Below are 17617 nucleotides of genomic sequence, written 5' to 3'. Positions count from 1 at the left end.
TCACACCCCTGAGGCTGGGTGACACAGATGCTTCCATCTTTGAGCTATACCTGGACTCCTGAATGTTCCCAGTTTGACGTGTGTAACGTGACAGTGTCACACCCCCCCAGTTTACAAACCACTTGGGGAAAACTGGTCAGTCCTGGCACTGTATGAAGGAGAACTAGAGATACACCACAGCTAATAAGGACTCATCAAAAGTATGTAAACCCTCCAAGGATTACAGATGAGAAATTAACAGAAACCCCAGAACCAACATAAATTGAAAGGCACACATCTGCCCCATCTTAAAAGTCTGGGAGGATGTATAGGACAAATCTGAACAATATGAGATTTTTTTGGCCAAAACTCTCCTCTGGCATATCAACTAGTGAGGCACACCTCTTCCCGGCCTGTCAAATTACAGTCTCTCCTTTGGTCAGTCATACACAGCTAAAAAACTGCTTTGCAACAAGATGAGACATCTTGAGTTCTACAGCTTCAAGCATTCAAACCGCCACTTTACATCTCTCACCCAATGGATCTGTATCCTAAGTAGAATCAGTCACTGAGCAAGGAGTTCTTAAAATCAAACCTCAAAACCAGAAGACAACCCTAATGAGATGGACTAGGGCTCCTGAAAAAGCTACTTTTGGTACATGCAGCTAGTTGGAAAAAATGAAAGAAGGAAAAATGAGCCCTACAGAAAAATAAGGCAGAATTTTTCTTGAGGGGGAAAAATTAGATCAAAAGCAAATGCAGTTCAACTGCAGTGCAAAAACCAGAAGTTGCTAAGCAATCTGCAGTGATATGACTAAGTTAACCATGTGAACATTGCTGGCTTCCTCGGGAAGTTTCAAAGGGCATTTACTAAATAAGGCAAATTTAAAGGCACAGATATCTTGCTATGAAACCACCAATGTGTCACAGTTAAATAATTAGCACAATTATTTTCAGTCGTTTTAAAAATCCAGTAGTAGCAACAATAGTTTTGGACAATTGTTTTAAGCACTATGAAGACAGAAGAAGGAAAAACCCCACGGAACAAACAAAATAAGAAATAAAACAAATTCAGAATTAAATAAATCTACATTGTTGAATTTATCACAAACATGAAGAGAGGAACAAGCCAAGTGAACATTTTTCCTAACAAGCTTTTTTTTTAAGGCAGTTGATACTTAGTTTCTAAAATGGCTCCTATGTATCACAACATACACACCTCAAGATGTCATGTAACAATGAATTATGGCAAAAATGGAACTCTGCAAGTCCCTGGAATACAAGATAAAGCCAGAGACACTGGCACATGAAATCAGGGTTCTGTGTACCAGAAATAAAAAGTAATGCTAGGAATCACAACACTGACAGAACCACTGTACTCATGGGCTCAGCAGGAATCCAGAAACACTTCCATACAGAAAGGCAAACAAAAATCTTGACGTAATCTTTTTTGCATCCCCAGAAGAACAAAACTAGATGTAATAATGCTGGAGGTCCTTCAGTGTGTTGGAACAGGCACATACCATCCTTGAACCCATATTTATTTGCAATGTCAAAGCCATGACTTAATATGACCTGTGCTTTCCTCTACAAAAAAACAACTAATTACAACAGTACTTACAAAAATGTCAGAGTTCCTAAAAACTATTTGGGTGTTGACAGACTTGCTCTTTTCTTATGAAACTGAGGAAATTACTGATGTTACAAAGCACATGTTCCAAGCATTATTTCGACCCCTGGAGTACCTGAAGGACCTTCATGGGCTGCCAGATGTGCCACACAACTTTTGGCACTCCCGTTTTCTGGAGCTGCCCCTTGAGGTCACACAAGACAGCATGAATATCACAAACTGGGTCTTGAGGAATTTTAACTGCAGGTGAATTAGAAGTGTCCTCCACAAATGGACACCTTGAAGAATATATTCTGGTTTTATCATATTGAAATAGAAGTAAGGAGATAAGCTCAAAGAAATATTAAGGCTCCACTTGCTAACAAAATAAGTATTTGCAGCCCATTAGATGCTTGCTTACTTCTACAGCAGAAGTATGCTACTTGGTTTTACATGGGCAAGGTAAAACACACTTCAATACAAGTAAAAAAGGGAGTTAAGAGAAAATTGAAATTTCAAGTTTATGCACAGATTTCATTAAATAATAATATCCATGATCAAATGCAAAAAAAAAAAAAAGAGAGGAGTAAACATTATGTTTTTTCCCATCACATACAGAAGCATAGGCCAAACTTCCATTTTTAGCTAGCAGTTCTATTTACATATTTAAACCAAGTTGAAGCGGTCTAAAAATTTTTCTAAATTAGATTTGCATACTGAAACCTGACTAAGAACTTAAGGAAAGTGCAAAATAAGTAAGAAGCCCCAATCAACAACCAACCAAACAAGGGGTCTTACATGAACACGTTTGTAACACATTTTTTCAAATTTTCTGTTTGCAAAAAACATTGTGTAGGTCAGAGAGTGGCTCAAACATTATTGCCCTTTTCAGGAATTGGTTAATCCCTGTCTCTTTCCATATACAAAAGAACCAAATCAATTTTACACACGAAAAGTAAGTAATTTAATTTTTTTGATTTTGTTGTGTTTCTACTACCATTAGCAGAAGCTTGAGCATTTGTTTGATTGGGTGAAATTAGCCTGGTCTTATTGGTCTGGACTCCAGATCACTGGATCAGGTTGCTGAATACATCAACAAATCCGATTAGCGGGTAAAAGCCCTGAATAACTTTTCAGTCACGACTCTGCAGAATTTCAGCATGTTCCACTCTCACCAAATGAAAGCACCTTCAGATGGAACAGATGTAAAGCTGTGACTGAAATTAAAACCCCACTTATACTGCAATATATAATATATAGTGACTCATATTCTCATCTTCTTGATCCCTCAAATCCATCTTGTCCTTCAATATAATAAAATTATATGATTAAATTTTCAACTATTCAGTTAAAATGGCTTCAAAAGTTTAAAGCCGTGTGTAAGTCTGGCCCGTTAATATTTGTTGGTTGAGCAATTGTTTAAATTATTATCACTGAATTTTCCTAACAGGGTTTTTTCCTCTATGCTTTATCATAACAACAAAGGACAAGAAATTGTCTTCCTGATTCCAAAAGCTCAAAGTTACTTTTTCCTTCCTGCATCAGGGAAAATTTAGGATTAATAAGGTTTTTTTAACAAAAATTAATTGAGGCAGGAAAAATGAAGAAGAGTAAGAGACAGTGAGGGTGACAGTGAGGGTGACAGTGACATCAAAACAAGTGCTAAGGGCATTAAACTTGAAAATGAAAGACAAAGGTCTAAAATTCAGGTCTTCTGCCTGGCATGAACAAGAGAAATAAAATAAGTAAGTTACATTCTGTTTGATTCTGCTAACCACTCCCTCTAATTCCATGTGGATCAATTCTGCTCTTGCTATAAGCAGCATTGGTGCACCTCCTTCAGGCACATGCCTGGTGTGCACTAACCATGCAAATGATTCACCCTGCTTTACAAATATGAATAAACTCTCAAATATCAGTAGGTCTCTGCCCAAGGTACAGCCAGGCAGGAACATTTTGCTGCTTGCCAGAACTCACATTTGTACAAAGAGCCCCCTCTGAGACTGTAATAGCACAGCCTAATGGAATTTGCGAACTTCATAGAGGGGAAAATAAAAAATATATAAATCAGCATTTTGGCTCGGAAGACATTTTGTCAAAAAACCCCTCATAACTAGTATCAGGAAAAAACATTGTGAGTAAACTATCCCTCAACAACCTCAATTTAAAAGATTTATGAGATTGCTAACAAATTAATCTGACTTGTTCAGAGCTGTACAGTCTATTTAATCAGCATACATTTGCAGACATTCTGAGACAGTTTACACATATACAAGGAAATACAACACATTCAAATAATTTAGATCCACATTATATGGAATGGTAAAGCATATTAGCATTTTAATTTTACGGATCTAAACCAGAGTCCTATAACTTCCAAATACATTCATAAAAGGCAGAAAAGCAAAGAAAACAAATCCCTTCTCCATGCTGCAGAGCAGGTGCAAAGCTGTTCTGCTGAGCTCTCTCGCCCTGTTGCTGACATGAGCCCCAAAAACAGTCCTCCCCATACAGATAATGGGAAAAATCTCTGCATTACCTATCAGATTGCTATTTAAATTTTCTGTCATGCCATATGCTTAGAAACAATCTGTTGTCATCCTCAAAGTGTGTGAAAGAGAATCAGTTCACAGCATTTGTAATAAACAGGCATTTTTTCCAGCCCAAGTCATGTTTGCAAACTTCTAAACTCTTTTGTACTGAGGAGAAATTATGGTGGCATGACAGCCTTAACCACAGCAGCCTGAAAAAAATGCAGAATGAAATAAATTATGGTCTTTTCTAATATTATTCCAATATTATTGAATTTGAGATTAAAGTGAATAGGTAATATAGCATAGTAAACTCATGTTCAAATACCTATTTTGAACATTTTATAAAATCAACCTCTGTTTCTTATTGAGCTTTGAAACTCTTCTAACAGTTGTATGACCACGCATTCATGACTCAGGGCATTTGAACATTTACAGAATTTTGCCCTACTCTTGTTCACTGGAAGAATCCTTGGGGAAAAATATGTCCATTTTAAAACAAATGGAAAAATACCCTTTTTGTTTTTGTCAATGGTGTAATGCAAACACACTTATCTTCTGTAGTTAAGTAATGAAGATGCTATTTCCATGTGCAATAAAGCCCAGTAAGCTGTTTATGGACTAACTGAAGTGACTGGCAATTCAATTACAGAGACAGCATCCCAAATATACTAATCAACCACACTGATTCAAGAATTAATACAGATGTGAATATTTTTCCTCTGATATAAAATAAAGCAGTAGATTACAGTTGAAATAAGACATTTCTTTAGCTTGAGTCTTTCACTTTAAGTTGAACTGTACAAAAAATTTAACTCTCAAAAAATCCCATTAGTTTTTCAGGTTTGGGAGCAGGTGGTGGGAGTTAGTAATAGCTGCGGCTGAACCACACCTTGAGGTAGAATCACTGTGAATATCTCTGTCTTTTAAAATTTTTTTACACTTGCATAGTGTGACTAGCCATTGGAAAATGCATTAGGTATCTACATTAAATCAGGTTCAGAACAGGAATTTTAACTCTACATATATATATTGCCCAAATGGGGACTTTGGTGGGGGGAAAAGGTAAACTCCCCATAAACTGACTGACTTGAGAACCTTTTTTAAAACAATTAAGAAAAAAGAAAAATTAATCAAAGATCTGTGGTGGAATAATTGTTAAGGAAGGAGGCACAGCAGCACTGCATTAGCAAGTAAAAATTGTTCTGTGTGGTCCTATATACAGATAGGTAAAGAAAAAAAAAGAGGTATTTCAAAAGACATCTATACCACTCTGTAAGTGCACCCAAATTAAAGACAACAGCTGTATTTTAAGCACATTTATTGATTTTAGAAGGTTCAGTACGAATTTGTTCAACATGTGGTTATTTAAAACCTGCTTGCACTCCTTTCTGTTGAGCTGGTTCACAGTGTGCCTTCAGTATGTTTAATGATGAATTTATTCACTCCTTATTGCTTATCCATATAAAATTCATTATTGCAATTATTAACTAATTCAAATAAAGCTCTTTTTTCAGTTTTAACAAGGTAACACTTTATATGCATTTGTAGTCAATGCAAATTCTTTTTATGAACTTACCAAAGGAAAACATTAAGGTTTCAAGACAAAATACCAATGATGCTCCACAAACCAATATATTTTGTATAAAAACACACAGACTTCTGTCCTAAACCTTTTCAGAAACCTACTTGCAAAAGGAATTAAGCCCTTGTCCACAGTCTTCTAAAAGCAGATACCACTGTATTAATGTTCTGATAAATGTAATGATCAGTTAAAAAATAATGGGACATATCTCTTGTTCATTTCAGAAATAGAAATTCCAGTTAGCTGTCAGATAAAAAAACCCATTCACATATTCATATAGAGAGAGTTTGATCTATGCAACTGCATTTTTCACCTACTTGGGTATGTTTTCAGTGTTATTTACAATCTGATGTGACATTCCTTGCTTGATCTGCTGTAACATTGTTTCCAGAATATGGGCATGAGCTTTCATTATACAAAAATTTTAATTCACCTGGCTCACAGGCACAAGAACATGATTTAAAGAGATAAATTAGCTTACTAATAAGTGCTCTCAGATAATCCTCTTCAGAAAATTGATTGTAGAGTTTAACCAATGTCCTGCTTTTGATTTATCTGCCATCCAAAACAAACTGCTGTTCACTCTTTTAAACATATGTGTGTATACACACATGCATATCTATCTGTATATGTACATATAAACATTTATGTTTACTGTGGGTTCAGTCCTCTTTGTAGTTTCCTGAAAATTAGTCCTATCAGCATTTAGGATTTTAATTTCAATTAATAATTTAAAATTATATTTTCCTTAAGAAAACAGTATTTAATAATTTAATCATGTTTTCATGGAAGATGCCTGATAAATTATGCCATATGAATTTTCAAAATAATGAAAATAGAATAATCTTTACCTGTTTAATGCATTTTCAAACTAATACATCCCAGGTATTATATACTTTCCTAGTAATTATTGAGTATTCAAAAGGAATTATTTATCTGTTAAATATGCCTTAATTCTCAAAAGTATTTTAGTCATGAGAAGCTAGAAGAAAAGAACTAATGAAGCCAGCAGTAACAGCATCACTCAGTGCAGGGCTGCTTGGTTTGGGTGCATAACACATACAGGATAATAAAGGAAGTGTTAGGTACACAAGGAGTTAAGTACATCCCCAACTATGTGCAGTCAATCACACCTATTGAAGTCAGTGTAAATTAAAACTTTCATTGGCATAAACAGAAAAAAATTAATACATTTTCATATATTATATATAAGTAAAATGACATATAAACACATGTATTGAAGAGATTGACTGATAACATTGGTTTATTTGCCAGCTTGATTGGCATATTTAAGGCTTGACTGCCAAACTACTCACAAACTACTATTAAACATAACTCACTTTCAGATTTGTAGGAGTAAAATATATATTTGTACTGTATTCAAAACTCCATGGTAAATTTTTTCAGATATTATGGACAAAATTATTTCCTTAATCACATAATAAGAATTTGGAAAGTCAAGCAGGCAAGAGAAAACTGTTGGGTTTGGACCTGCCCACACTCTGGATCACGACGGTGTGAAAATGGTCTGGGAGCCAGGCACAAAGATGCACAGCAGGGACAGCTCTGACACACAATAAATGCCCCAGGTTTCTTTATGAAGAACTCTCAAGAGTAGAACAATGTTTAAAGTTTGCTACAGAGATCAATTTCCAGAGGAGAAATGTTTTGAGAGAAGAAAAATCACAGGAGGCTACATCCTGGTTTTATTGTATCATTTTACTGCAGAAACTCATCTGATCCTCACCATTTTAATTACAAGGAGGCACAAAACCTATTTCACATCTGCTCACTGAGCCTGAGAAATGTCTTATAGTGAAAAGGAAATGAGAAGGACCAAGAATACAAATGAACTGAAACACAAGCAGCTAATAAATTCCTCCTTTCCTTAAAATCAGTTCTAATAATTTATTGTGAAATACATTTAGGCTTGGTCCACAGTAATTTTAATTCAAATAAGCATGTCTAAATTTTTTCCATCCTTCCCATTAAAGGATATTTATTTTTGCTTATTCTTTAAGCATTTTGTCAGCATTATGCTCAATGCTATTTCTTTAAGAATGAAAGCTATAGCATTATATTCCAAAATGGTTGAGGAAACCTTTGCCATGACACTCAAGTTGCAACATGCCAGATATTCATAGGTTTTCAAAGCTGCTGGTTGAAGATATAATGAAAGGATCTAAGGTTTATGCATGAATCAGCATCCCCTTGTCACAATGTCATGGTGCAGTGATCCCTGCAGAGCTGTAAGACTTGATTTAAAACAGCAAAGCTCAACACTGACTCTTGAGCCAGCAGGATTAAACATCCAAGATTGTACATATATAACCTCTGTGCTCAAACTACCATACAAAAAACTTGTTATCGTTATGGCAGTTTTATAGCACTCCATAGGAAACCTCTCTTTAAGTGACTCCAATACCCTCTCAATTCTAAAATACGTCAGAACACAATACAACTACCCTTGAAGCTGTTGGTAGGCAGATTTAAGAGGAAAAGATTTCATCTTCATCACTTTCCTCTTTCTTGTTCTGACAGAATGAAAAACTTTCAAAAAATCTGGTATCACCAATGGCCAACATTCCTTCAATTAGACTAGACTCAATTACACTGTGCTGAAGGACAATGAAGTCCAGAGGTCTGGATATGTTCCAGTGGTTTGGATGTGTTCCACTCTGCCCTGTGAATGGCCTCCAATGCCATACCTTTGCTCCAGCTGTTGAACCAAACAAACAGAACCGAGGAGGTTCTGTTAGAATGAACCAAGCTTAGCTCTGTCGCACGGAGCTAAGCCCAGCCTATTTCTCTTGACAGCTACAACTGCAGTCACGGCAGTAAACACTGCTCTTAATTGTGCATTACTCTGAAAAAAGCATGCACCACCTCTCAATCTAAACCACCAGGCTTCCCAGTGATGCTGACTTACTAAGCATCAAACTGCGATTAGATTCCAACAGCTACTCCCACTGACCTGTCAACACAGTTTTGCAGAGATGCAACAGTCCAACAAACCCAAGTGACTATTTTTATGGCTGCTTTTTAAACATAATTGAGTTGGGTTCCTTTCCCAGGTTACATGAAGGTGGCCCGTCCACCTTGGTCAAAACCAGTGGAATTGGGCACAATTTGCTGTCACGCAACACATCATGACACGATCTCCTGGTGTTGAGGTGAAATTCCCACAAGCACAAGTCATTACATGAGTTAAGGCTACCTACTCACAGAGTGTCCACTCCTACATCTATTTTTTGGCCATCTTTGAATGACTGAGTATTTTTTGGACACCTTTGAATCACTGCCTGGAACACTACTCAGGGGTACGTGACCATCTCCTCCTCTCTGAAGTTTCGGGACCTAATTTCAAAGTAGTGCCAGCAGCACCGGTTCATCTAAAAACCATCTGCTCCATCAACAAACTCCAAGCAAGCACCAAAAATTAGTTTGAAGACTTCTACATATTTTTGCAGTGGGCTTTTTGTTTGTTTGTTTTTAAAGCAGATGGAGCGGCGTGCTGTTGCCCTGAGGCTACCAGAGGTGGGAGGGAAGCAGGCTGAGCCCCAGCAGGGTGGCATTGCCAGCTGCCACCTGCAGGTGCCAGGTTGGGACCAGCAGGCAGGGCTGCATCCACCTCTGCCACACCAGCCAGAGCTTCTGCAGCCGGAAACACGGCTGGCTCGGGGGTTTAAATCAAGAGCCAAAATATTTCGGTGGCCAGTTTGGGGCAAAAAAAGGTCATAATTTCTATTATGGTATAAACCTGCCACTACATTTCTGTGCAGGATAACTGCCTTGTTGAAGTGAAATACTTGGGTAAATAATGAAGCATTTTCAGATTTATATTATCCTATATTTTTGTGACCTTCTTTTACACCTGCATCGTTTTGTAGTGCTGGTTTGGGGCACATCATCTTTGAACACTATTCCAGAAAAAAAACCAAAACAAACACCCCCCCCACCCAAAAAATAAACCCTAACAAAACCAACCTGCAGAATGTTCACTATTTCAAATGAGAACAAGCATAGAGGGGACAAAAAGACATGGATTCTTCTCAATCATTTTGCATGCAGTGCTCTGCAATCAGCTCCTAAATTCTACTTCTTGTGAGCCAAATATCCATCTTCGGAACTCCTTGTTCTCCAATCAAACCCTTCTAGGAAGGTAATTGAGGGGATACTGTACATATTTTTAGCACCTGCTTCACTAGTCAATTAAATCCAATGCACAAGAAAACTTGACTACATCATCGGTGGTAACTGAGGTGATGAAAAAACAAGTACATTTTCAGGTCTTAATTTGGAGCTCTTCAAACTGCTTCAAAATTGAAGCATGGGACAATGTTCAGACAAAGGAAAATCCAAGACATGGATAACATCCATCTCCCTTCTGCTGGAAGCCTTGAAGTCTACCACTGCAGTCTACAGCCTACACATAGCATCTGAGTATTGTAGAAGTTCTCCAGGAAAGACAAGAACAAGGCTGCTACAGGCACACAAATGCTGGTCAAAAGCACTTGATGGTCTTGGGGAAAAATATGTAACCTTTAGTTTCTCAAAGACAAGGTGACTATGCTCGTCTCTACTGCTGGTAGGAAAAATCTGGTGTTTTGCAAAACATGTTTTCAGGGTTTTGTTAACTTCACAGATTTGAGAAACACATTGTCACATTTTTGCAGAAAGCCATGTAACTGCTACACTTCATCAACAGTCCGAGTAACATCATCTGCAAATACTGACCACGTGCGGCTCTGGTTGATACAAACCCCCATTATCTAAGGAAGGAAGAGCTATCCAAGCGGTTTGCAAAGATTAACAATCTAGCACTACTGCGGCTGATTACATGCTCTGACCTTTTTTGCCTTCAGCTATGGATGCTCTATCCTCCTACCCTCCCACATGCCACTGAAAGCTCCTTGCGTTGAGCTCTTGCACCACCTATCCCAGCGTCTGTGCCAAGCCGCCCCTCTTCAGCACCACCGCACGGGGTAGCTGAACCGGGGGACTGAAACCAGGTCGCCCATGGAGGGAAACAGTTCTCGCTGACAGCTAACCTCCAGATTCAGTGACCCTTACGTCTTTTTCCCAGGAGGGAGGGGAGAACGCCTGGGGGGAGCGCGGCGCTGGGCGGGAGCGGCCGGCACGGCACCGACCGCGCTCCCCGCTCGCTGCAGGGAGCCCCGGTTCGCCGGGACCGGGCCGGGGCAAGGAGGGCAGCGGGGCAAAGGCGGGCACGCCTCAGCGCCCCGGGAACGCGGCTGCCCGCTCTCACCCGGCATGGGCAGCGCTGCTTTGCCCGGCCAGCCCCGCCGCTCCGCGGGGTCCCACAGCCCCGGGCCCGAGCGGCAGAAGCGCGCACGGCTGCGGGACCCGCCGCCCGCCCGGGGCTCCTCTCCTGGCGCTGCCACGGCCGCGCTGCCCCGCCCCGCAGGTGCTCCGCGCCCCGCGGCACGCGTGCGGCCGGGCCCCGCCGGGCCGAGGGCGGAGCCGGGCACGGCCCCGCCAGCAGAACCGCGGGGGCGGCGGCTCCCGGCGAGGCAGAGCGGGCGGCGAGCGCGGCCGCCCACGAGCGCTGCGTGCGGGGAGAGAGATGGAGAGACGGAGACATGGAGGGATGGAGCCCGCAGCACCGCGCGGCGTAAAATGGCTGATCGCCCCCCGCCGCCCGCTCCGCATCCCTCGGTGCTGGCCCGAGGGGGCCCCGGCTCTGCCCGCGCCAGCAGCGAGTGCTCCGCAGCCCGTGGGCAGCCCCGGGGCGGCGGGGGAGCGCTGCGGGCAGCCCCGGGGCCGCGCAGCCTTACATAACGCGGGGGGAGCCGCCGGGAACCATTTTGCACCTCCCGGAGGGCTGCGGGGGCGCACCGAGACCCCGCACCCCGATCGCAAGGGGCCGGGCGCTGCCGCACCTGCTGGGCGGCGCGGCAGCTCCCCCCGGCACCGCGCTCCGCACACACCCGTACCCCGCACACACACACACACACACACAGACAGACACACACACAGACACGTACCCCGCACGCCCCCGCACACACACCCCCGCCGCACCGCTGGCAGCCGCCCCGCCCCCGCCGCCACGGCAGGCTGGCAGCGCCCGCTACTCACAGGCGTTGGTGACGGCGAAGCTGTTGGCCACCTCCAGGTTGTCGATGTGGGGAGTCAGCCTGAACTCCGAGGTGGAATACTGAACCATCCCTACCCGAAACGCGCTGTACTCCTGATCGGCGCCCCTCGGGAACAGCCCCCCTGCAGGGAAACACACACGCGTCAGGCGGGCGGGGGCACCGGCGGAGCGGCGCCGGGGCCAGGTCTGTGCCCGCCGCGGGGCTGCGCTGGGCGCCGCTGCCGGAGCGCTCCCGGCCGGGGCTCCGTCCCGTGTCGGGGGGCGCGGGGACCGGGCGCTGCGGCCGGGGAAAAGGCGAGGGGACCTCGCCGGCGCCCGGCGGGCACCGCGGTGGGACCGGGAGCGAGGCGACATGACAGGAATGCCCGAGCGACAGCGGCGGGGATGAGGGATCGGAAGATCCGCCGGGAGGAGAGCGGGGTCCCCCCAAATGCGGGCACCTACCGATCTGTATGCTGTTAGAATTGACCCCCCAGATCAGTCCCCACAACACAGGAGCCAGGAAGACAGAAATATGCATAATCTTTTGCATTTCCAGGAAAAGTAGAGCATCCACAAAGCCACGGAAAACAGCCCTTCCTTCTTCTTCCTCCTCCTCCGCGGAGCGCGCTCGTCAGCAAATTAGATCCCGTGCGCTCCGGGCGAGCGGCCGGCGGGAGCAAGCGAGCCACGGGAGGGAAGGAACGAGAAGAGCCCCGCGGCGGGCGCGGGAGAAGCCGCTGTCCGAGGAGCTGCCGCCGTTGCTGCCGCCGCCGCTGGCGGCTCCGGGGCTGCGCGGGATGGGGGTGCCGGCGGTGCCCGCTCGCTGCGCTCCCGCCGCCCGGCCCGGCCCGGCCCTGCCCTCGCACGCGCTCGCCCGCGCTCCTCGCACTCAACGGGCGGGCGGCGCTCCCGGCGAGGCGGCGGCGGCGGCGCCTGCGCGGAACCGGCCCCGGCGGGAGCGCGCCCGCCGCGCCCCCCGCGGGCCACGCCCCGCCCCCTGCGCGCGCCGCCCGGCCGCCTCCAGCACCGCGGACAGCGGCATCGCTCCGGGGAGATGGGCCGCTCGTTTAGTTATTTCTATTTCGGACTTTATTTATTTATTTATTTACTTATTTATTTATTTATTTACTTATTTATTTCACCGGCCTTCCCCACCTCGCAAACACACCTGAAAAGCAATTTTTAATTTTTTTTTTAAATAAATTGTTGTCTGTTTTGGCAGTTATACCCGAACCATAGAAGTTGATATTCCGGAAGAGTTAGAGCTATTCTGGTATTTCATTTTCATGCATAATGGAGATCTTTTTTCTTTTTTTCTTTCTCTGTTCCAAGATGGGTTCCAGCTGTATTAGCTAGACATGCTATTTACTGCAAGCTAAATTTAACATTTCTCAGTTTGGCAAGAAGTCTGTTGCTGTGCGCCATACGCACACACACACACATTTTATAGAAGGAAAGGCAGTGTAGCATTCCTGTGACCATAACAATGAATTTGCTATTAGGTAATTATTTTCTGGCATATTTTTTATTAACTTATATTTGGTTAACAATGCTGGGAAATATCCACATAGGAAAGGATACTGATCTTGCAATTAATTACCTTTCCTCTTTTTTCTTCCTTTTTATTTTTATACTATTATTAATATTTTTTTTAATTCTCCTTTCCAGGAGGAGGGTGTCAAAGCTTCGGGTATTCAGATGTCAATACGAGTACATATCCTGAACATATTGGAAGTTGATAATTTTAGTCTCTTTACTCATTACTAATTCATGATGAGTTTTATTTCATTTGAGTCATTTCACCAGGAAATCCTGTGCAAGCTTTTTTCTGCACTTGTCTCATCTTCTCTCTCTCACCCACAAAATGAGATGAGCCTGAAAAAGAGAGCAAGCCTTAACAACCTGAGCATAAAGCCCCGATGGGCTTATCTGGGTGGAATGGCAGAGTTGTTACAGCCCATCCTCACTTTCTGCCCCCAGCCTGGTGTCTCCCAGAAGTCACATTTTGCACTGCCTGGGAAAAGCTGCTATTGAATTCTGTGAAAGGGGCAGGCAGCATCGCTGTGAGAATCAACAGATGAAGCTGTCAGGGGAAAGCTTCTGTTCAGGTCGTGCCCAGTGCATCCTGGACAATGAGATGTACAGACATTTACTTTTAATAAATATTTCAGGGTAAATCTGCCAATCTTTAACAGAAGCATAGATAAATTGTATGGGTTTTTTTTTTTCACTGATGTCTAAAGCATTCCCTTATGTATAAAAAAATGAGGTTAAAATGAAGTAAAGATCTCCAAGATCTCTATATTTTAATATGTTATGATAAAACAAAAAATATCAAATTTGCCAATATACATTATAACTGCATAATGAACCAAAATATAAAAAGAATTTGGGTGATGTCAAACACAAAAATGAAATAATGGTTGTTGATTTCCTAATGTATATTTTTCCATTTCAGAATTGTGAGCATATATGTGCATGTACTACTCCAAATTTGTATCATCACATCAGAACATGTAGAAAAGAAGAGTCAGATTATGTGGCCATATTCCACTGTTGGTGTGACAGGGAAAAAGAAAAGATTTCAACTGATATGAGTAAGTACAAAAGGACAGCATGGGCGAGTCAATCACCAAGGAAACAGCTCAATCAGAATTTAGTAATAGTGAAAAATGTCGATACTAAAAAAAGTCTTCTTCAACTCTCTATTTTTTAATAACAATCCTATTCTAATTGAAAAGATGCAATTGGGCAAAGGAGAAAAAAGAAATTTATAGGTGATAGTAATTTATGACCATGTACTAAGAATAGATATACTCATTAACACTGTGCATGAGAAAATCAGACTACATTACTGGGAATCACATTCAATACTTTTTTTCTCAAGGGAAAGGAATCTTGCAAGACGTAAGTAAAGATTGTATTCTTAAAAACAGAAGATTATATTCTAATATGCATTCTTCTGAATCTATGAAAGGAGCTCATATAAAAATGCATTAGTTCAGAATGTGAACAAAGCATCAGTGGGGAGACTTTTAATAATAAGCATCCATCACTTGTTGAAAGGAACATAGGAGTGCAGTAACAATGAAAACAGTAGCAGATGACAGAAGTCCAGATATCAAATAATAAGATGTCAGACCCTTGAAAAGCCAAAGTGCTTAATCTTGATTTCATAGAACTCCAAGAGACGTTTGCTACTAGCTGCAAATAATCATGGCTATACTTGATTTAGCAATTTAATATTGTCTAATGGATATTCTGAATGTAAGGTAAAAGTTGGTGAGGAAGTTGAAAAGAGCTGATATATGTGCTAATCAGAAGTACAATTTATCAGGAATACATTTCCTCTGCAATTCATCCTGGCACAATCCTGGTTGAGACAGTGGCTGCAGTTCAACTAAATGTTTCATCATATGTTTCATCAGTTGAATACGAGATGCAGAAAGAAACTTGGAAAAGACTGAAAACTGCAAATTTTTGCCTTGTGCCCAGAAACATTTAGTGATCAGTCCATATACTTTCCAAAAAATAGTTCAGGAATGGCTTGATGACATGGAGTACATGCTTCAGGAAAGTAACCTAAAAATATAAAACACTTGAGGAGATGGATGGAGTAAAAAAACTGAGTTGTTCAATTACACATTGATCACATTCGGATTAGAAATAAAATTTATTTTTGTTTTGCTTTTTTAATGTGTCATTGACCTTGCAGCCATATGCTGAGCAGTTTAATGAAAACAGTTAAAACCAGACTGTTTTCTAAAAATCTAGCTGAAAAAAATTAAATTCTGAGAAGGCTCTTGGCAAGAGCTCAAACTAAATGGTTATAGTAGGCCTTCTGGACTTTCATCCTATCAATTTTTGGGGTTTATAGTCACAACTATTTTCTATTTCTTCAGTATCAAAAAATCTTAAAACATGCAGATTTATTAGGATAGAAAAATGCTGTGCCAACATATGAATACTTTGATTCCAGGGCTGATCAATAAATACTTCCCTTCAATAAGGATTATTGTCTTTGGATTTTTGAAATCTGCAGAACTCTTTCAAATACCAGTAAGTGTAAACAAAGAGGAAATACAAATGAAGGTTCCAAATCCATTTTGAAGAGTTCAGTCCCATATGCTCACTCTGGATCTCAAGAGTCTTTTTAAAAATAAAAAGTATGTCCTGATCTTTCATGCTCGTTCTGCCTCCTGTTCTGATTAGCAAACACGTTCTGTTCCCATTAGCAGCACCCACACCCAGGGAGGACACCTTCTAAGGAGTAGCTTAGGCTCCCTTCTATTACATGGTTTTGATGATAGAAAAGCAACATCATGATCCTTCTGGCACAACTGATGTAAAATATTTGTCAATAACCATATAGCTCTCACTTCCCTTTGCTGTGTTGTGACAGTGCAGTTTGTTACCATGTTAGCTAAGTGTTTTGAGAAATTTATAGCAATTTGGGATTTACTTTTTTTATTCAAGCTACTTGTGTTCTTTCTATTTGCAGGAAATTTTATATTTATTTTGCCAATAAAATCACTTAAGTATGTGATAAACTCTGTGTGTGGAAAATCTGCTAGATTGTTTCAATTTTTTTTCTACTGAGATTATAACAATTTACATTATTAAACCTCTGGAAAAACATAAAAGGAACTATTTCAGATTTGACTATACATGCTAAATCCCTGATTCTTGTCTGGAAATGTCTTTCTTTTTCTTCCAGTGGTATAAAAAACTTCCGTGGCTTTGTCTCAGACTCAGGGGATACATTTCTTATTCCTGTCCTATTTTTGACCCTGCCTACCTGCTACTTTTCTTCCTCTTTGCCATCTCCTTTCTTGCCTGATTTCCATCTGTTTTTCCAATGCATTGCCATCAGAATCTCCTTTTCTCTACAGTTATTTTGATTTTACCCTCATATTTTACTCCCCATTCCCTCTGTGGAGCACAGCTAATTCAAATGTGTTAGACTGTTGCTTTAGACTATAATGGCCAGCCTTGATCCTTCCTTTTTTCATCTACCACTTCTTCCATCTGTTCCACAAGCAATGCCAGCCTTGACTTCAGTGTTGTTTATGTATTCTCATCATGTTCTTATTCCCTTTTTTCATGTCAGCATTTATATTTGAAGTATCATCTCTACACACATATTTCAGGTCAGCTCCTAATCACTGAAATTCCTCTTTAGCCTTGCAACTTTTCTGTCACCTGTGAGAAATGTATTCTTTGTGATTCAGAATGAAAAGCCCTTTGGAGATGATGGAGACATCAGTTCTCACATACCAGTGGACTGTTTCCTGCTGAGGAATGGTACTTGCCAAATCCCCAGTACTCGTCAAACCAGCTCTCCATCTCTCTTACCTGCATTCATAAACAACATGCTAAAATGTTAAATGGCAAACATGAGCTGACAAGAATGTTATAGTCTGCTCTCTATTGACATACCTGTGGTACACTTTTAGTGTTAGTCTCTAATTTCTACTAACTTGTGACTTAGACCATTTTTCTGTTAAAACTAGGTGTTTATTCCCTCAGCCACTACAGAACCTTGGGGTAATCCCACATCTTCAGAATCCCGGGCAATAATACTGAGAAGCCGCTCTGGAGCTACAAATTACAAACAGATTGAAATCCAAGGCTAATATGTGCCAGTGACAGTAAAACCTCTGTACATGCTTGGTCACATATTGCTCTGCACCTACCAAAATTTATGAGTATTGTAGGAAGCTGATTGTGTCATTGTGGTGAGTATGCAGAAGTAATATTTTGAACAAGGACATGGAACAAATACCAGCCCATGGGAAATGGACTGTGTAATC

The 17617-nt window shown here is 41.5% G+C and overlaps 1 protein-coding gene across 4 annotated transcripts in view; it reads right to left on the bottom strand.

Moving 5' to 3' along the window:
- GRIA2 (glutamate ionotropic receptor AMPA type subunit 2) overlaps positions 1-12759 on the bottom strand; it is an 88075-nt gene extending 75316 nt beyond the window's left edge. For 2 of the 4 annotated variants that reach the window (XR_012580426.1, XM_005486331.4), the window contains exons 1-2: positions 12267-12758; positions 11804-11944 (exon numbers count right to left, since the gene is read on the bottom strand). Coding sequence is in view for 3 of the 4 variants with exons in the window: in XM_005486331.4 (XP_005486388.1) it covers positions 11804-11944; positions 12267-12354 (229 nt within the window). In the remaining variant the exon portion in view is untranslated. Of the gene's footprint in view, positions 1-11803; positions 11945-12266 lie in introns of all 4 variants that reach the window. The other 2 variants (XM_005486327.4, XM_005486330.4) reach the window with 2 other exon arrangements.
- Between the last annotated feature and the right edge of the window lie 4858 nt (positions 12760-17617).

The sequence above is a fragment of the Zonotrichia albicollis genome, chromosome 5, assembly GCF_047830755.1.
Source record: "Zonotrichia albicollis isolate bZonAlb1 chromosome 5, bZonAlb1.hap1, whole genome shotgun sequence".
Classification (NCBI taxonomy): Eukaryota; Metazoa; Chordata; class Aves; order Passeriformes; family Passerellidae; genus Zonotrichia; species Zonotrichia albicollis.
This window is presented reverse-complemented; position numbering and strand designations above follow the sequence as displayed.